The sequence below is a fragment of the Salvelinus namaycush genome, chromosome 5 (genome assembly GCF_016432855.1).
Source record: "Salvelinus namaycush isolate Seneca chromosome 5, SaNama_1.0, whole genome shotgun sequence".
Taxonomy (NCBI): domain Eukaryota; kingdom Metazoa; phylum Chordata; class Actinopteri; order Salmoniformes; family Salmonidae; genus Salvelinus; species Salvelinus namaycush.
The window spans coordinates 42,861,332-42,878,681 of NC_052311.1; the positions used below are offsets into that span (position 1 = coordinate 42,861,332).

Here is a 17,350-nt window from a genome sequence, read left to right on the forward strand (position 1 = left end):
GCTCTGTCCTGGTGGTGCCCGAACCCGCAGCTGAATCACCTTTAGGAGACGGTCCTGGCGTTTGCTGGACTTTCTTGGGCGCCCTGAAGCCTTCTTCACAACAATTGAACCGCTCTCCTTGAAGTTCTTGATGATCTGATAAATGGTTGATTTAGGTGCAATCTTACTGGCAGCAATATCCTTGCCTGTGAAGCCCTTTTTGTGCAAAGCAATGATGACGGCACATGGTTCCTTGCAGGTAACCATGGTTGACAGAGGAAGAACAATGATTCCAAGCACCACCCTCCTTTTGAAGCTTCCAGTCTGTTATTCAACCTCCATCAGCATGACAGAGTGATCTCCAGCCTTGTCCTCGTCAACACTCACACCTGTGTTAACGAGAGAATCACTGTCAGCTGGTCCTTTGTGGCAGGGCTGAAATGCAGTGGAAATATTTTTGGGCGATTCAGTTCATTTGCATGGCAAAGTGGGACTTTGCAATTAATTGCAATTCATCTGATCATTCTTCATAACATTCTGGAGTATATGCAAATTGCCATCATACAAACTGAGGCAGCAGACTGTGAAAATTAATATTTGTGTTATTCTCAAAACTTTTGGCCACGACTGTAGTAAAAATTGGCTAAATAGTAGAGTACAGATACCCCAAACTACTTAATTACTTTAAAGTATTTTTACTTCAGTACTTTACACCACTGCTGAATGGATAGTTGTGGACCTGTGTGTAGCCTATATTTCTGCACCTGGAACAGTGTGCAGGTGGAAAACATTAGTAATACATTCCAAATCGTCATTACCCTGGTTAAATACAGGTCGGAGGTGAAACACAAACTCAAGACAAGTGGTTCAACAATATTAGACCTCTTTTATTTTTCTCTTGCAGTAAACTTTGTCATTGGATTTTTCCCAAAGAAAAATAAAAAAAATAAAAAAATGTCTTAAATTATTTTTTAACAAAGAAATTATACATGGAAGCCTAGTGTTAGAGGACTCCATCCTTAGGTTTTCTTTGAATCCACGTCATCAGTGAGCTGGAGGTTTGCTGGTCGGCCAGAGGACCTAGAGGCTCATTGTCCAAATTTGCCCTTTACAATGTTACCTTTAGACAAAATCTCATATAACCTCATAAGCAAAACTCCAACTGCAGCAGAGGACTCATGCTGGGTCCAAAGCTAAAGGAAGGGAAAAATCCCTATCCCATTCTTCCCCCAAAACTTTCTGGGGAAAGCTGAAAGTGCTCGTGTAGGGATCCTGAACCCCAAAAGACACCAAATGGATAGTGTCTATGAAATTGCCTCTATGCCATGCATGAGTGATATTAGGACTGGTGCTATTGCCCTAGGATAGTGAAATACCCTTCTCCATCACTTTCCCTCTCTCTGTTCAGAGCATCAGTCCAACATAGGTTAACTTTCCCATAATTCCCAGGTTTTCTAGAAATACTGGTTGAAAGATTCCCGATTTCGTGCTTATTCCATCCGAATCCCGGTTATCTACCGACCGGGATATCTTGAAAAACTGGGAAATTTGTGGAAATGACCAGAATTTTGCAACCTTTAATACAACAAAGTTCGACAGATTTTCTGACCAATCAACACCTGACTATCAATTCAATCAAACCCCTAAATGTAACCCCACACACAACCCTCCTTTAGAATTATCCGTCTCTACATCGTTATCAACAAATGACAGAGGAGCAAATGTCTAAGCGTTGGAGAAAATGTAAGGAGCTACCGCTTCAGTTTGACAGCTTTGTCTTAACCTACATAAAGTAAAAGGGAAACATTTTGCATACCTGTCAATAAAATAGGCATATAGAGCCACAAGAAGAACTTCTCAACAACAGACAAAGCAAAATGCAACATGGATCCTTGGCCATTTTTTACTCTCAAAACTTAGAACAAATGCAGAGAAAAACATGATTTTTTGTTGTTGTTGCCAGACCGAGTTTAAAAGAAACAAGGTGCACAATCCTATCAACACATTTAATTTGAGTTGGAGAAACACTTCAAGACTGGGTAACACTTAAAGTCAAGACTTCTTGTGCTCTCTTCCTGTTGACCAATATTCAAAAAACTTTAAAAAAGGATTGTAAATCAAAAACTTTAAGTAGAGACTTTCAGAGCTGGAGAGGGGCTGGGTGTGACCTCTTATACTCCAATTGAAAAGCCCACTAGAGATGAAACAAAGCAACTTCCTGTGGCCTCATATCATCCTCCAATGAGGACACTGACTATTGGGGCCTCGCTTTGACCTCTAACCTCTGAGCCGTCTGCAGGCTACACTACCAGAGGCCGGGGGCTTCTGCTTGTAGTGTTTCCCTCCAACGGGCTCCTTCTTGAAGAGGGTTTAGAAGTGGTTGACTCCTAGCTCATAGTGAGAGATTGGGGAGTGATGGAGTGCTCTCCTCTTCTTTACTGTATAGGCCCAATAACCCCAGCTTTGGAGCAACGGAGGGAGAGGCCGAGGTGATGTCGTTGGCGTTCTTTAAAAAAAGGTGAAAGGTCGTCGTCGTCACCCCCGTGGAATCCCCTCGCCAAACTGGTTTCCTCCAATCCTGCCTCGGCATGTGAAAGAGGAGGGCAGTGCATAGTGCAGAGCTGTGACATGACATTCACTCAATGTTGCTTTCGTTTTAGAGGGGTGAATGAAACATTGACAAACGGAATATCGATGGTGCTTTTTCCCCCCTCACAGACACACACACACAGACAGCCTCAGGGTTTGGGAGGGAGTAGGGGAGGAGTGCCTTGCGTCTTGCTGCCTCCATACTGTATGTGGTGTTGGGCCCGCTAGTCTAGCTGGGCCGGCACTGCACCTGGCCGTCTGAGCTGTCCTCATCGTCCGAGCCCTCTGGCCCGCGGCCGCCGAGGCCCGTGATGCGGTAACCCATGTTGAGCAGCATGACCTCCAGGGGGTCGGCATTCATACGCCGCTGGTTGGCTGCAGCGGCGCCCTCCATGTCCTCCACCACGCGCCCGTTCCCACTCTCACTCTCCGTCTGGATGATAGAGGGGAAAAGGATGGAGAGAAAGAAAGGTAAGAAAAGGGTTAACTTCTGGTGTATTGTAAAGTCAGCCTTTTTTTAAATATTTTTTTTTACATCAGACTACTACAAAAGGAGGCCATAGGAAAGGATAGATCATACTGCAGCCTCAATTGTGACAATCCAATAACCAGATGTACTACTGTGTTTATTTATTGCGTAATCCTTGATAGTTTTTAATGCATGTATTGGCAGTAAAAAAATGTTTTGCAACAAATACATTCAATCAAAGAATCAATCATGTTAGTGATTGAATGGATTGCTTTTTAAATGCATCTACTCTATGTATAGTGTCCTTGGTGCTGAGCTGTTTTTGTTTTTTTACATCCTGTTTCTTGCTGTATGTAGCCTACCATTCCACACATAAGAAGTTTGCTCATTGGGAAAATTAAGTTATTTGAATTTAATAGAATTTAATAATTGTTGTTAATGACCTCCGGCCTGGGGTTCCAGAGCCGCACCACAGGGTCGATGCCGCTGGTAGCCAGGAAGCAGTAACTGGGGTGAGGCTGCAGGCAGTTGACTATGGACTCGTCCCCCTGGAGGATCCGCACCAGGTTAGCAGTCTCCTTCTCCCAGATGAAAAAGGAGCCGTCGTCGGAGCCGCTCACAATGTACTGGCCTTTACTGTGGGTGGGGGGGATTATATATACACACACTAAACAAAAATACAAACGCAATAATCTCAAAGATTTTACTGAGTTACAGAACATATAAGGAAAATCTGCCAATTTAAATAAATTCATTTGGCCCTAATCTATAGATTTCACATGACTGGGAATAGATATGCATCTGTTGGTCAAAAAAAAAAAGTAGGGGCGTGGATCAGAAAACCAGTCAGTATCTGGTGTGACCACCATTTGCCTCATGCAACGCGACACATCTCCTTCGTATGGAGTTGATCAGGCTGTTGATTGTGACCTGTGGAATATTGTCCCACTCCTCTTCAATGATTGTGCGAAGTTGCTGGATATAGCCGGGAACTGGAACAATCTGTCGTACACATCGATCCAGAGCATCCCAAACGTGCTCAATGGGTGACATGTCTGGTGAGTATGCAGGCCATGAAGAACTGGGACATTTTCAGCTTCCAGGAATTGTGTACAGATCCTTGCAACATGTGGCCGTGCGTTATCATGCTGAAACATGAGGTGATGGCAACGGATGAATGGCACAATGGGCTTCAAGATCTGTGCATTCAAACTGCCATAGATAAAAATGCAATTGTATTCGTCATCTATAGCTTAAACCTGCCCATACCATAACCCCACCTCCACTATGGGGCACTCTGTTCACAACGTTGACGTCAGCAAACCGCTTGCCCACATGACGCCATACACATGGTCTGTGCCTGGGAGGCCAGTTGGACGTACTGCCAAATTCTCAAAAACGAGAGAGCCGTCTTATGGTAGAGAAATGAACATTAGAGAAATGAACATTTTATTATCTGGCAACAGCTCTGGTGGACATTCCTGCAGTCAGCATGCCAATTGCATGCTCCATGCACATTTTAGAGTGGCCTTTTAATGTCCCCAGCACAAGGTGCACTTGTGTAATGATCATGCGGTTTAATCAGCTTCTTGATATGCCACACCTGTCAGATGGATGGACTTTCTTGGCAAAGGAGAAATGCTCACTCAGGGATGTAAATACATTTGTGCAATTTTTGGTTGTGGAGAAATACGCTTTTTGTGCGTATGAAACATTTCTGGGATCTTTTATTTCAGCTCATGAAACATAGGACCAACACTTTACATGTTGCGTTTATATTTTTGAAAGGGAGAGAGAGTCAACTATTAAACCTTGTCATTGTTTGATACTGCACACAGGTGGCAGACATTTCCGTAACATTTCATTTGAAGGGTATTTAAATTAAATAAGGACTTCATAACACATTCATAATCAAAACGTTCATAAGCAGTACATGGGCATTCTTTCATTCTTATGTCAACTACCACAATTTGATACCTTATGAACTGCTCATGAATGCGTTATGAAGTTCTTCAGGAGGAACCAAAGTTTCTATAGAACAGCATCATGTGTTTTCTTTAAAAGGTCTAAAAAATGATGTTGTACACTTATATACAGTGCATATGAAAAGTATTTAGACACCTTCCCCTTTTCCATATTTTGTTACATTACAGCCTTATTCTAAAATGAATAAAAAAAATAAAAAATCCTCAGTCTACACACACTACCCCATAAAGACAAAGCGAAATACCTTTTACATAAGTATTCAGACCCTTTGCTATGAGACTCGAAATTTAGCTCAGGTGCATCCTGTTTCAATTGATCATCCTTGATATGCTTCTACAACGTGATTGGAGTACACCTGTGATAAATTCTATTGATTGGACATGATTTAGAAAGGGACACTCATTTTGGGGAATATTCAGAGGTGGAAAGTTTCTGTGGGAATATATGGGAATTAACGGAAATATATGCAAATTAATATTAATACCATTTAAAATGTAGATGTTTTTTTGCATTGGATATGTTTACCATATCATATGGAGACAGACACAAACCTTTTACCTTATCATAAGTAGACAATTGCAAATGATTAAATCCTTCCAATAGAAAAATAATAATAAATTGTTACGAATTTAACTTAAAATAAGTTGACTCTTCACATGGGATGATTTCATGGAACAACAAAAGAAAGGGAATATTGAATGATCCATCACATCTCCCAAAAACCTTTCAACATACATCTGTAAAATTATAGTCTAGAACCTAAAGCTTTGGTTGTCTTCCTCTCAGGCTTCCATGTCTTCTCCCCGGACCTCCTCAATGTCCACCTCTTGAACATCAGACTCTGAGGCCTCATCTTCACTGTCACTTTCCAACCTTGTTGAGGATGGCTCTTTGTCAGGCTCAAAAAGCCTCACATTTTCCCAGATGGCCACCAATTTATCACCACTTGTATTGGTCAGCCTGTTGCGTGCTTTGGTGTGTGTGTTCCCAAACAAGGACCAGTTGCGCTCTGAGGTGGCTGATGTTGGTGGGATTTGGAGGATGATGGAGGCAACAGGGGAAAGAGCCTCAGATCCACAAAGTCCCTTCCACCAGGTGGCTGATGAGATATTGGCACGACTGCCATATTGCATCTCCATCCCAAAGCCCTTGCTTGGAAGTGTACTTGCCCTCATCCAGGCCAAGGTGGCGAGACACGGTAGTGATGACACCATAGGCCTTGTTGATCTCTGCACCAGACAGGATGCCAGCATACTTGGTGTCCAACATGTACACTGCGGCGTGTATGGGCATCAGGCAGAAGTCTTTACGCTTTCTGATGCATTTCAGAACTGCAGTTTCCTCTGCTTGGAGCAACAGTGAAGTGGGCAGGGCAGTACGGATTTCTTCTCTTAAATCTGCAAGCAGAGTCAACATCAGACAGGGTGGCATTGTCTCCCTCAATCCGTGCAGTGGCTACTGCTATAGGTTTCAGGAGTTTCAGGATCCTCTTGATGGGGCTGTCCATATGGGCATACTGTGATAGGGACATTTCTTGGAGAGACTTCTTTCCCTCAAGGAGACTGTCAAACATGATGATAACACCACCCCAACGGGTGTTGCTGGGCAGCTTCAATGTGGTGCTCTTATTCTTCTCACTTTTCTTGGTGAGGTAGATTGCTGCTATAACTTGATGACCCTTCACATACCTAACCATTTCCTTGGCTCTCTTGTTGAGTGTATCCATTGTTTCCAGTGCCATGATGTCCTTGAGGAGAAGATTCAATGCACGAGCAGCACAGCCAATGGGTGTGATGTGAGGGTAGGACTCCTCCACTTTAGACCAAGCAGCCTTCATGTTCGGAGCATTGTCTGTCACCAGTGCAAATACCTTCTGTGGTCCAAGGTCATTGATGACTGCCTTCAGCTCATCTGCAATGTAGAGACCAGTGTGTCTGTTGTCCCTTGTGTCTGTGCTCTTGTAGAATACTGGTTGAGGGGTTGAGATGATGTAGTTAATTATTCCTTGCCCACGAACATTCAACCACCAATCAGAGATGATTGCAATAAAGTCTGCTTTCTCTATGATTTGCTTGACCTTCACTTGAACTCTGCATCCAGTCAATGAGTAGATAAAGCCTGTCTGGTTGGAGGGGTGTATGCTGAGCGACGAACATTCAGAAATCTCTTCCAATACCTGTGAGCATCAGAGGTGAACCAGTTGCATACACAGCTCAAGCAAGACATTCATAAGCATTTCTCTGACTACGTTCCTCCATTGAGTCAAAAAAACTTCTGATTCCTGTTGCTATCGGGACTTTTGTCAGAGGTTGCTTGTTGTGAGCGCCTAGGGAACTATATGCACTTGGCCAGATGATTCTACATCTTTGTTGCATTTTTCACATATGATTTGGCACAGTATTTGCAAATGTACACCGCTTTTCCTTCTACATTAGCTGCAGTGGAATGTCTCCACACATCACATAGTGCCCGTGGCATTTTCCTGTAAAGATTAGAAAAAAATGAGTAAAAAAACTAACAAACACAATTCCATGTACAGATAAATAGTTAAGCAGTTAGATTAAAAAACTCCTTTGTAAGATAAATATTTTAAAATGAAACATATATGGAAACAGGTGAATTAACACTCCTCAGTTAGCAGGATCAATCAAGCTAAAACCCATATGGTAGCAAAAACTAACTAGCAGAAATTGTTAACAAGTTAGAAATTATTTAAAAAACACTTTGTTGTAGGCTACTATTTACTAGTTAACAAAAATTCATATAGGTCATAAAATATATTCACCCCACCCAGTATTGTAATCAAAACTTACCAGAAAGCATGTAGTCCTTGGCTCAGACAGTGTAGTAGTGTGGGCTCAATAGCATCTCATTAGTGTGCAAGATCTTGAGAATCAGCTGTACACGTGATGGAAGAATGCACTGTGCATGCAGAGGGTTGCAATTCCATTCAATTGTGGGTAGTTTAACCAAAATATGCCACAAGACCTAGAATTGCCTTATGGGTATTCCACAAAAAAGGTTCACTGTTATAAGCTAACTTTTTTGATTCATTTAAGCAAAATTCCCCAAATTCACGGGCTTAACTTCCCATGGAAAAATTCCGTCAATTTACCGGAAAGTTTCTGACCCTTCACAACCGTACACACACCTGTCTATACGGTCCCACAGTTGACAGTGCATGTCAGAGCAAAAACCAAGCCATGAGGTTGAAGGAATTGTCCGTAGAGCTCCGATACAGGATTGTGTCGAGGCACAGATCTGGGGAAGGTTACCAAAAAATGTCTGCAGCATTGAATGTCTCCAAGAACACAGTGGCCTCCATCATTCTTAATTGGAAGAAGTTTGGAACCACCAAGACTCTTCCTAGATCTGGCCGCCTGGCCAAATTGAGCAATCGGGGGAGAAGGGCCTTGGTCAGGGAGGTGACCAAGAACCCGATGGTCACTCTGACAGAGCTCCAGAGTTCCTCTGTGGAGATGGGAGAACCTTCCAGAAGGACAACCATCTCTGCAGGACTCCACCAATCAGGCCTTTATGGTAGAGTGGCCAGACGGAAGCCACTCTTCAGTAAAAGGCACATGACAGCCTGCTTGCCAAAAGGTATCTAAACAAGATTCTCTGGTCTGATGAAACCAAGATTGAACACTTTGGCCTGAATGTCAAGTCTAGAGGAAATCTGGCACCATCCCTACAGTGAAGCATGGTGGTGGAAGCATCAGGGACTGGGAGACTAATCAGGATCGAGGGAAAGATGAACGGAGCAAAGTACAGAGAGATCCTTGATGAAAACCTGCTCCTGAGCACTCAGGACCTCAGACTGGGGCGAAGGTTCACTTTCCAACAGGACAACGACCCTAAGCACACAGCCAAGACAACGCAGGAGTGGCTTCGGGACAAGTCTCTGAATGTCCTTGAGTGGCCCAGCCAGAGCTCGGACTTGAACCTGATCTAACATCTCTGGAGACCTGAAAATAGCTATGCAGCCACGCTCACCATCCAACTTGACAGATATTGAGGATCTGCAGAGAATGGGAGAAACTCCCCAAATATAGGGTTGCCAAGATTGTAGCATCATACCCAAGAAGACTTGAGTCTGTAATCACTGCCAAAGTTGCTTCAACAAAGTACTGAGTGAAGGGTCTGAATACTTATGTAAATGCGATGTTATTTTTATTTATTTTTTACATTTGCAGAAATGTCTAAACCTGTTTTTGATTGGTCATTACAGGGTATTGTGTGTAGATTGATGACGCATTTATTTATTTAAAAAAAATCCATTTTAGAGTAAAGCTGTAACGTAACAAAATGTGATAAAGTAAAGGGGTCTGAATACTTTCCGAATGCACTGTATCCTCCCAAAAATGTAACGGGGAAACATAACCAACGTTTTAGAACGCAGTGTCTTCTTCAGTGTTGACTATACATTAGCCAGCACCTCTACAAAATAAGTGCGCGCCGTCAGCTCATGTTTTTTTTTAGGTCAACAACTAATATTAACATAGTGTTTTTAGAATGTATCAGTGTCTAAAATGCTCCACTGACCTGCCAAAGAAGTTGGCCTCCTTGATGTCTGTGGTGGTGTTACAATGACCACAGTAGCGGTGTTTGTAGTCGTAGCTGCGCTCTCTCAAGACGACCTCGTCTTCCGGGATGGACTCCTTCCTGCTGAACGTGTGGAAGCGGATTGAGCTGTTGCCCTTTTTGTCTTCAGCTACAAAACAGACACGACATGGAAATAAACCAAAAAATATCCGTACTGTATTCATTTGCACAATTGCCCTTGTGGAATACATAAGGTATTTTGAATTGAATCAACATCATATAAAAACACATATTGTAAGTCAATGTGGAAAGGTGATGGAAAAGTCAGAGGTCAGCCAAAATCACACTTTATTTGTGGGGGGAAACAGACGATTACCCAACATCACCATTAACCCCTTCTCACCAGAGTCCATCTTGGAGAAGAGGGCGGCCTTGATATCCTTATCTAGGGCGTCGCAGGCGCTGCTGTGGGCTTGCTCGGGGAACTTGCCCTTGAAGTCATCCAAGCACTCCAGAGCCTCGGCCACGTACTTCAGCTCAAAGAGGCAGCGTGCCAGCCGGAAGTGGGCCTTCAGGTGCCCAGGGTTGAGGGACAGGGCTTTCAGACAATCCCTCAGCGCATCATAGTGGTCACCGTCCCTGGGGGAGAGAGAGAACACATCACACACACAACAGTAAATACCACACAGTCACACATGTACCAGCATAGTGGTAAACCGCTTTAAACGTGATGAAACAAGGACGTTTTACCTGAACTCAGTGTTTTTGTTTTTCGTTGCAAAACATTTTGCTACAGTATGCCCTACTGAACATGACCATGTTCTGTAACCGGAGAAACACAGAAGGAGAGTAAACAAGGCTAATGAGTTAGCTCGGGCTCTAGGTCGAAAAAGCTGCCTTACCACTTGCGCTTCATGTAGGCGGCAGCGCGGTTCCCATACAGCATGGCGTTGTGGCTGGCCTCGTGGATGCCCAGACTGTAGAACTGGATGGCCTGCGTCCACTGCTGCCGCGCAAACGCGTCATTGGCCTGCTGCTTTATCCGCTCCAAGTGAGGCGGCAGCTCGCCAGAACTAGGGAAGAAAGATGAGGACGAGATGAGAAAGTGATAAGAGAGAAACTAGGGATGTCACCCCCCCCCCCCGCCCCATAGCGTAGTGTTTATATAAATACACTGGGGCTAGGCTGTTGCTAAATGTAACATGTGGGTGAAAATGAACGATTAAAATCAAACACGAGAAAAAGATTACCCAGAGAAAACTTTGCTTTCTGTGAATCGAAGTCGGCTGGCTGGCAAGTGAATTCCATTTGACACACCGTTGGTTGTCTTTCCATTCTGAACATCTGTTGGGATATCAAGATTTTAGAAATCCCCATACAGTTCTGGGCATTACAAAGTTGTACTGCAACACAGTAAAGAACGTTTGCCGCAAAGTGGATGTAACTGCACCGACAGGAACATTTTTCAGAAATGCATTTTATTACATGGTTACATCATTGTCAAGTGATTGATAATGACCTTGGTGGTTGATGTCACCCTGCGAGAGAGTAATTTGTCACATAGACAATGTACCTTGATATAGATTGCTGCTGCAAGGCATTTTGAAGAATTCACTTTTTAATGCCCAGATCTATATATAAACTATGGGCAAAGTTTCAGCGAGCAACTGCACCCCTCCATTGGTCATAAATAATACATTCTGTATATGTCATTTTAATGGCCAAATACAGTAGTAAGCTTTGGGCTATTTCCATAGTTATACCTGTTATTTGGCACTTTTTGGGAAGCAGATAGGTGTACGGCTTCTGTTTGAACGTCAAGTCAAATAGATACACCTGCAGACAAGAGAAAACACATTCCCGGCAAAGTTACCCTTTTGAACCAACCACAGGTAATCATCAACTTTAATGATTTGGTTTGAGAGTTAAAGTACTATGCTTGTTGGAATTCAAACCTGACAATCTGAGAAAGAGATGGATTTTTGCCTAGTGAGCTTGACCTGGAGGTTTTAACTTCTAGGACGTTTCCTCTTCTAGGAAGCAGCCTTACCTGTTCTCCTCCCATGTTAACTAGCAGCTCGGTGCCGTCGGGACTGAAGGTGACGTAGGTGGCCACTAGGACCCTCAGGCGGTTATTGTAGTCAGGGAGCTTCACTGGCAGGTGCCCTGAGGTAACGGATCAAGGAGAAGAAGTTGGGTGAGAGGCATACAGAATCACCTTACCTGTCCCACTAGTTTAGTTCCATATACTGCAAATGACTGCGTTATAACCCACACATTGTCCATGTGTGTTTTTACTGTTTATAATACATTGTAGATACTGTATGGGCTTCATAGAAAGTGTTCACAGCAGTTTTTTTTTATACATTTGGTGCAATAAGCCAAACCATACGATCACACACACACACACACACCTGCGACATAATACTGCCCCGCTCCGTCTGGGATGGGCTTCTGTCTGTCGCAGAACGTGTGCACTCCTGCCGATGTGCTCTGACTCGCAGACTTCCTGTGAATGGAAGTGGAGGAGAGAAACATAAATGATTAACAAATCATGCTCCATCTGTGTATATAAGAAGTCTCAAAGCTGAGAAAATAACATCGGTATGACTGATGATAGCCCAGAGTAGTAGGGAGACACATTAGACGTTCTATCCAATAGTCGTGCATATTCCTTACGTGATATGAAATGATAACTATTCAATTAAACTCTAATTTGACAGTCAGGCAGTGAGAGCTAAATCCTAACTTCAGACTTGAGATGACTTGGACTTTCAGGTCAATGGAAACATGAGTCACATGCATCGATCTCAAGTTAGGATTCGAGCCTGACTACTACACACCTGTGGTTGTGGATCATGCGCATGTCATAGAGGCGTACAAAGGGCCCGTTGGCCCCCACTGCTAGGTAGTTATTATTTTGCGGGTTCACAGCCAAACACTTGGCCTCCACCAGCTGACCACAGTATTCCGTCAGGTCGATGAGCACTTCTGAACGCTTACTGCTCTCCCTCAGGTCATATTGCCTAAAATAGTAGTAGAAGAAAGCACATCATGAGGGCATCAATCATCTCCAGAGAGTCAGAACTAAGCTCTTTAAAATATTGTTTGTTTTGAATTCTACTCAAATACTAGACTTTTGCAAGGTTTAATTGCAAGGTTTAATTAAAACTGCAATTTGTGTCCAAAGCCAGCTTGCTCAAAAAGAAACTACTAACTACTATACTCTGTACATGGGAGCCATATTTTGAGGTTGTAGACTACTGGTTCGGTTAATCAAAAACAAAAACACAAGCCACGATTGCAACATTGGCCCTTTGAGTCATAAGCAGCAGGGAGGCAGTCAGGCAGCAGGCAGTCAGGCAGTGACGTACTGTAGAGTAAAATACTAAAGCCCCCCCCCCCCCCCCCCCATCATTAACTTCCTGTGTCTGAGCTGACCCCCTTATGGGAACCATAGCCTGAAGCCAACCACCCATCTGCAGTAGTCCCCCAATGCCCACTGCACACCTGAGCTTTGAAGGGTAGTTAAAGGGTATTCTCTAGAGATACATTAACCTCCAAGACAGTGTGTGATGGAAGTGCTGCTGGAGGCATGTGGCCACAGAGACCCAGAGAAGAAGTCCCTGGGAGAGCCAAGGAACTGGTAGGGAACAGCTTGAGGTAAGAAAGGGGCCCATGGCATAACACTTCCATTCCAACCTTACTGTTTCATGTCATCTTTTCACCTTCGATATTCTACTACATGCTAGTAGAAATAACATGATGCATCTGACAATGTATCTGACACACTGTCACCTTAACCAATGAACATCTTTGGATGCGACAAGGATGCTCCAACGGTTAGCTAGCTACTGGGGCTCTGACCTGATGATGCCGTCCTCCGCAGCACTCCAGAAGGTGTTAGGCCACATGGGGGCCGTAGCAATGCGCTTGACGCGGTTGGTGTGGTCAGAGAACATGTGGATGGTCTCCTTGACCGACACGTCGTGCACGTGAACCTTGGTGTCCGCTGCACCCGTCACGAGGATACGGTCACCTGAGTGAGGGAGAAACTGCAAGTGGGGGACGGGAAAAAGGGAGAGGATAAAATAAGAAAGAAGCTTCATTTCTACACACAGACTTTCCCATCAAGCAGTTTCTGTTTTTACCTTCACAGAGAAGATGTTTGCTGCATGCCCTGTGTGCATAGTGGTGAGCTTCTTGTGTTTGAAGGGGTCCCAGATGATGCAATGTTGGTCATCTGAGCCCGATGCCAGCAGACTACATAGAACAAGAGTAAACATTACAGATAGGCCAACATAAATGTAGAAGTGTTAAATATGGTCATTTAAATAGAACCCTGGTTTCAGCTCAGGACTTACTCTCCCTGTTCGTTCCATTCCAGGCAATTCACACACCCAGTGTGGCCCTGTTGACACAACAGATACAGGCTGTCAGACTGGCAAAGGCATTAATGTTGTATGTGTGCAGTAACACACACACACACACACACACACACACACACACACATCACCTGCAACTCTGCCTCCAGTCCAAGTCTACTGATGAAGGGGTCTGTGACATGATACTGCCTTTGGAAGCCCAATGCTCTCTTGTCCTGCAGACATTAAGGCAAAACATCACCTGTCTCTCCCCAAAATTTCCTGTCTCACTCTGTCCAACATAATTAAAGCATTTTGGTGAATAGTAGTGTTCATTATTGAATAGATTGTAATGCAGATTGCATTTCAGAGTTGTTGATTTTGCTCATGTATCCTGAAATGAAAATATGAAAATGTTCAATTCTGTGGGAATTAGTTAGGGCAGTTTGTTCATTTCATAAAAACAGGCTTAAAACATTGGACTCACCCTGATCTGCCTGTGCAGGATGTCTCTGGTGATGTTCACAGCAGACATGGCCTCACAGCAAGTCATAGAGCAAGGACTAGAGGTGCAGGGTCCGAGGGTCAAAGGTCAGATGGCATCTGCACAGTCTCTGGGAATGGGCTGCAATTTGAGAAATAGAATAGAACGGACATCACACAATGAACAAATAAGATTAATGTCCAAACATCGATGTTTTTTTCTCTACTAGGTACATCAGTCAATGGACACTGGAGTAATTTACACCTAAATTGATGAGGGGTTCCCAAGTGTTTGAGGTTTAAATACTGAAACATAACTGTTAGCTAACTAGAACAACAACTGGTTATATCTAAACTAGCCAAGCGGTGGTCTTCAGACAGCTATGTACACAAAATTCCTTCCTAATACTAGCCATTGCGACTGGTGATGTTTACATTAGCCAATTAACGTTAACAGTAGCTAGCTGGATTAGCTGCTGGGAAGCTAGCTACCAATAGCCAATAACAACAAGCCGTATACGCAGTGACAGCAGTCTAGGTTGGTCTCCCAAAAATACAGACATACAGATACAGCTCCGTCATCTTAACTAGATATTTCTAGCATTCCCTAAAAAAAAGCGTTGTACCTGTGTCGTCTGGGCTTCAACTCGAAATCGTTACAAATCTTTGCCCAAGTTTCCAGATAACGATAGAGCCAGCTATCCAGCCAGTTACTGTCTGAGCTACAGTAGCTAGCTACCTGAGCTAACGTGAGATTATTTAGTCAAGAAACAGGGAATTCTCTATGCTCTAGTTCTCTATCTAGCACTTCAGCTACTCCTTACCAATGAAAGTCAAACTGTAACAAGAGCGCTACATATGACATATTTTGGTAAGAATTTACAAGTGTTGACTGTCAATGCTTACTTACATGGGTTTATCAACTGACTGAACCCTCCCACTACCCTTACGTGAAATAGCTGACGTGAACTAGCCTTTGGATATGAATTTTAGGAAGAAAATTATGAGTACACCACTCTGTGAATTGCCCCGCAGTTTTTCTTCGTCGCACGACTGTACTGTTGAGTGACAGGTCAATTCCACAAATGAAAAAGTTGCAAAAATCCTTTGCATGTTTTTGTTTTTTTCTCAAGTGGTGTAAAGTATTTAAGTAAAAATACTTTAAAGTACTACTTAAGTATTTTGGGGGGGGATATCTGTACTTTACTATTTATATTTTTGACATCTTTTACTTTTACTTCACTACATTCATAATGAAAATGATGTACTTTTTACTCCATACATTTTCCCTGTCAAGCAAAAGTACTTGTTACATTTTGTATGCTTAGCAGGACAGAAGAACATCCCTGGTTATCCCTACTGCCTCTGATCTGGTGGACTGGCTAAACACAAATGCTTCATTTGTAAATTATGTTAAGTGCACCTGTCTATCCGTAAATTTTAAAAATCATGAACATTGTACATCTGGTTTGCTTAATATAAGGAATTTGACATTATTTATACTTTTACTTTTGATACTTAAGTATATTTTAGCAATTACATTTACTTTTGATACTTTAGTATATTTAAAACCAAATACTTTGACTTTTACTCAAGTAGTATTTTACTGTGTGACTTTTACTTTTCTATTAAGGTATCTTTACTTTTACTCAAGTATGAAAATTGGATACTTTATCCATGTCTGTATTTTTCTACTTATTAACCTAATGCAATATGAGATCAGCAATGACATTCATCACTGTTTTCCTGGTGAGATGTATGAAGGAGTGTGGCCTGTGGGACAAAATAATGAATTAATAATAAATTAATCCTGAAATAATTCATAAAATAATAGATATATCCTGATACGTATGTAAATGTAAATCAGGATATATAAATGTATCAAGACAGTCGTGAAGAGGTCACAACAAAGCCTATCCCCCCTCAGGAAACTAAAAAGATTTGGCATGGGTCCTCAGATCCTCAAAAGGTTCTACAGCTGCAACATCGAGAGCATCCTGACTGGTTGCATCACTGCCTGGTACGGCAACTGCTCGGCCTCTGACCGCAAGGCACTACAGAGGGTAGTGCGTACGGCCCAGTACATCACTGGGGCTAAGCTGCCTGCCATCCAGGACCTCTACAACAGGCGGTGTCAGAGGAAAGCCCTAAAAATTGTCCAAGACTCCACCCACCCCAGTCATAGAATGTTCTCTCTACTACCACATGGCAAGCGGTACCGGAGCGCCAAGTCTAGGACCAAAAGGCTTCTCAACAGTTTTTACCCCCAAGCCATAAGACTCCTGAACAAGTAATCAAATGGCTACCCAGACTATTTGCATTGCCCCCCCCACCAACCCCTCATTTACGCTGCTGCTACTCTCTGTTTATCATATAAACATAGTCACTTTAACTATACATTCATGTACATACTACCTTAATTAGCCCGACTAACCGGTGCCCCCGCACAATGACTACCCGGACTATCTGGATTGTGTCCCGCCAACACCTCTTTTACACTACTGCTACTCTCTGTTTATCATATAAACATAGTCACTTTAACCATACCTACATGTACATACTACCTCAATTAGCCCGACTAACCGGTGCCTGTATATAGCCTCGCTACTGTATATAGCCTCGCTACAGTTATTTTTCACTGTCTTTTTACTGTTGCTTTTATTTCTTTACTTATCTACTGTTCACTTAATACCTATTTTTTACTTAAAAATCACACTGTTGATTAGGGCCTGTAAGTAAGCATTTCACTGTAAGGTCTACTACACCTGTTGTATTCGGCACACGTGTCAAATAAACTTTGATTTGATTTGAAATGGTATTTCATTACTCTCAATCATGATATCACTGTATGTCAGTGAGACTGGTCCAGTGGCATGGACAATCGTCTCATAAAGTGGAAAGCCCCTGCAGACATTCACCAGTGCTCACCGTTGTA

The 17,350-nt window shown here is 43.0% G+C and overlaps 1 protein-coding gene across 2 annotated transcripts; it reads right to left on the bottom strand.

Annotated features, from left to right (window-relative positions):
* Window positions 1–845: 845 nt before the first annotated feature.
* LOC120048281 (WD and tetratricopeptide repeats protein 1-like) lies at window positions 846–15,359 on the bottom strand. 2 transcript variants are annotated; one of them, XM_038994133.1, is made up of 16 exons: window positions 15,326–15,359; window positions 14,420–14,557; window positions 14,085–14,168; window positions 13,933–13,979; window positions 13,720–13,831; window positions 13,436–13,623; window positions 12,412–12,594; window positions 11,983–12,077; window positions 11,619–11,734; window positions 11,332–11,404; window positions 10,819–10,912; window positions 10,471–10,641; window positions 9,972–10,207; window positions 9,569–9,737; window positions 3,481–3,673; window positions 846–3,001 (listed from the first exon to the last, which is right to left on the bottom strand). In XM_038994133.1, the coding sequence occupies exons 2-16, from the start codon at window positions 14,483–14,485 to the stop codon at window positions 2,798–2,800; spliced, it is 2,031 nt and encodes a 676-aa protein (XP_038850061.1). In that variant the 5' UTR covers window positions 14,486–14,557; window positions 15,326–15,359; the 3' UTR covers window positions 846–2,797. The 2 variants fall into 2 exon arrangements, with proteins under 2 accessions (XP_038850061.1, XP_038850060.1); XM_038994132.1 differs by lacking the exon at window positions 15,326–15,359 and adding an exon at window positions 15,042–15,316.
* Between the last annotated feature and the right edge of the window lie 1,991 nt (window positions 15,360–17,350).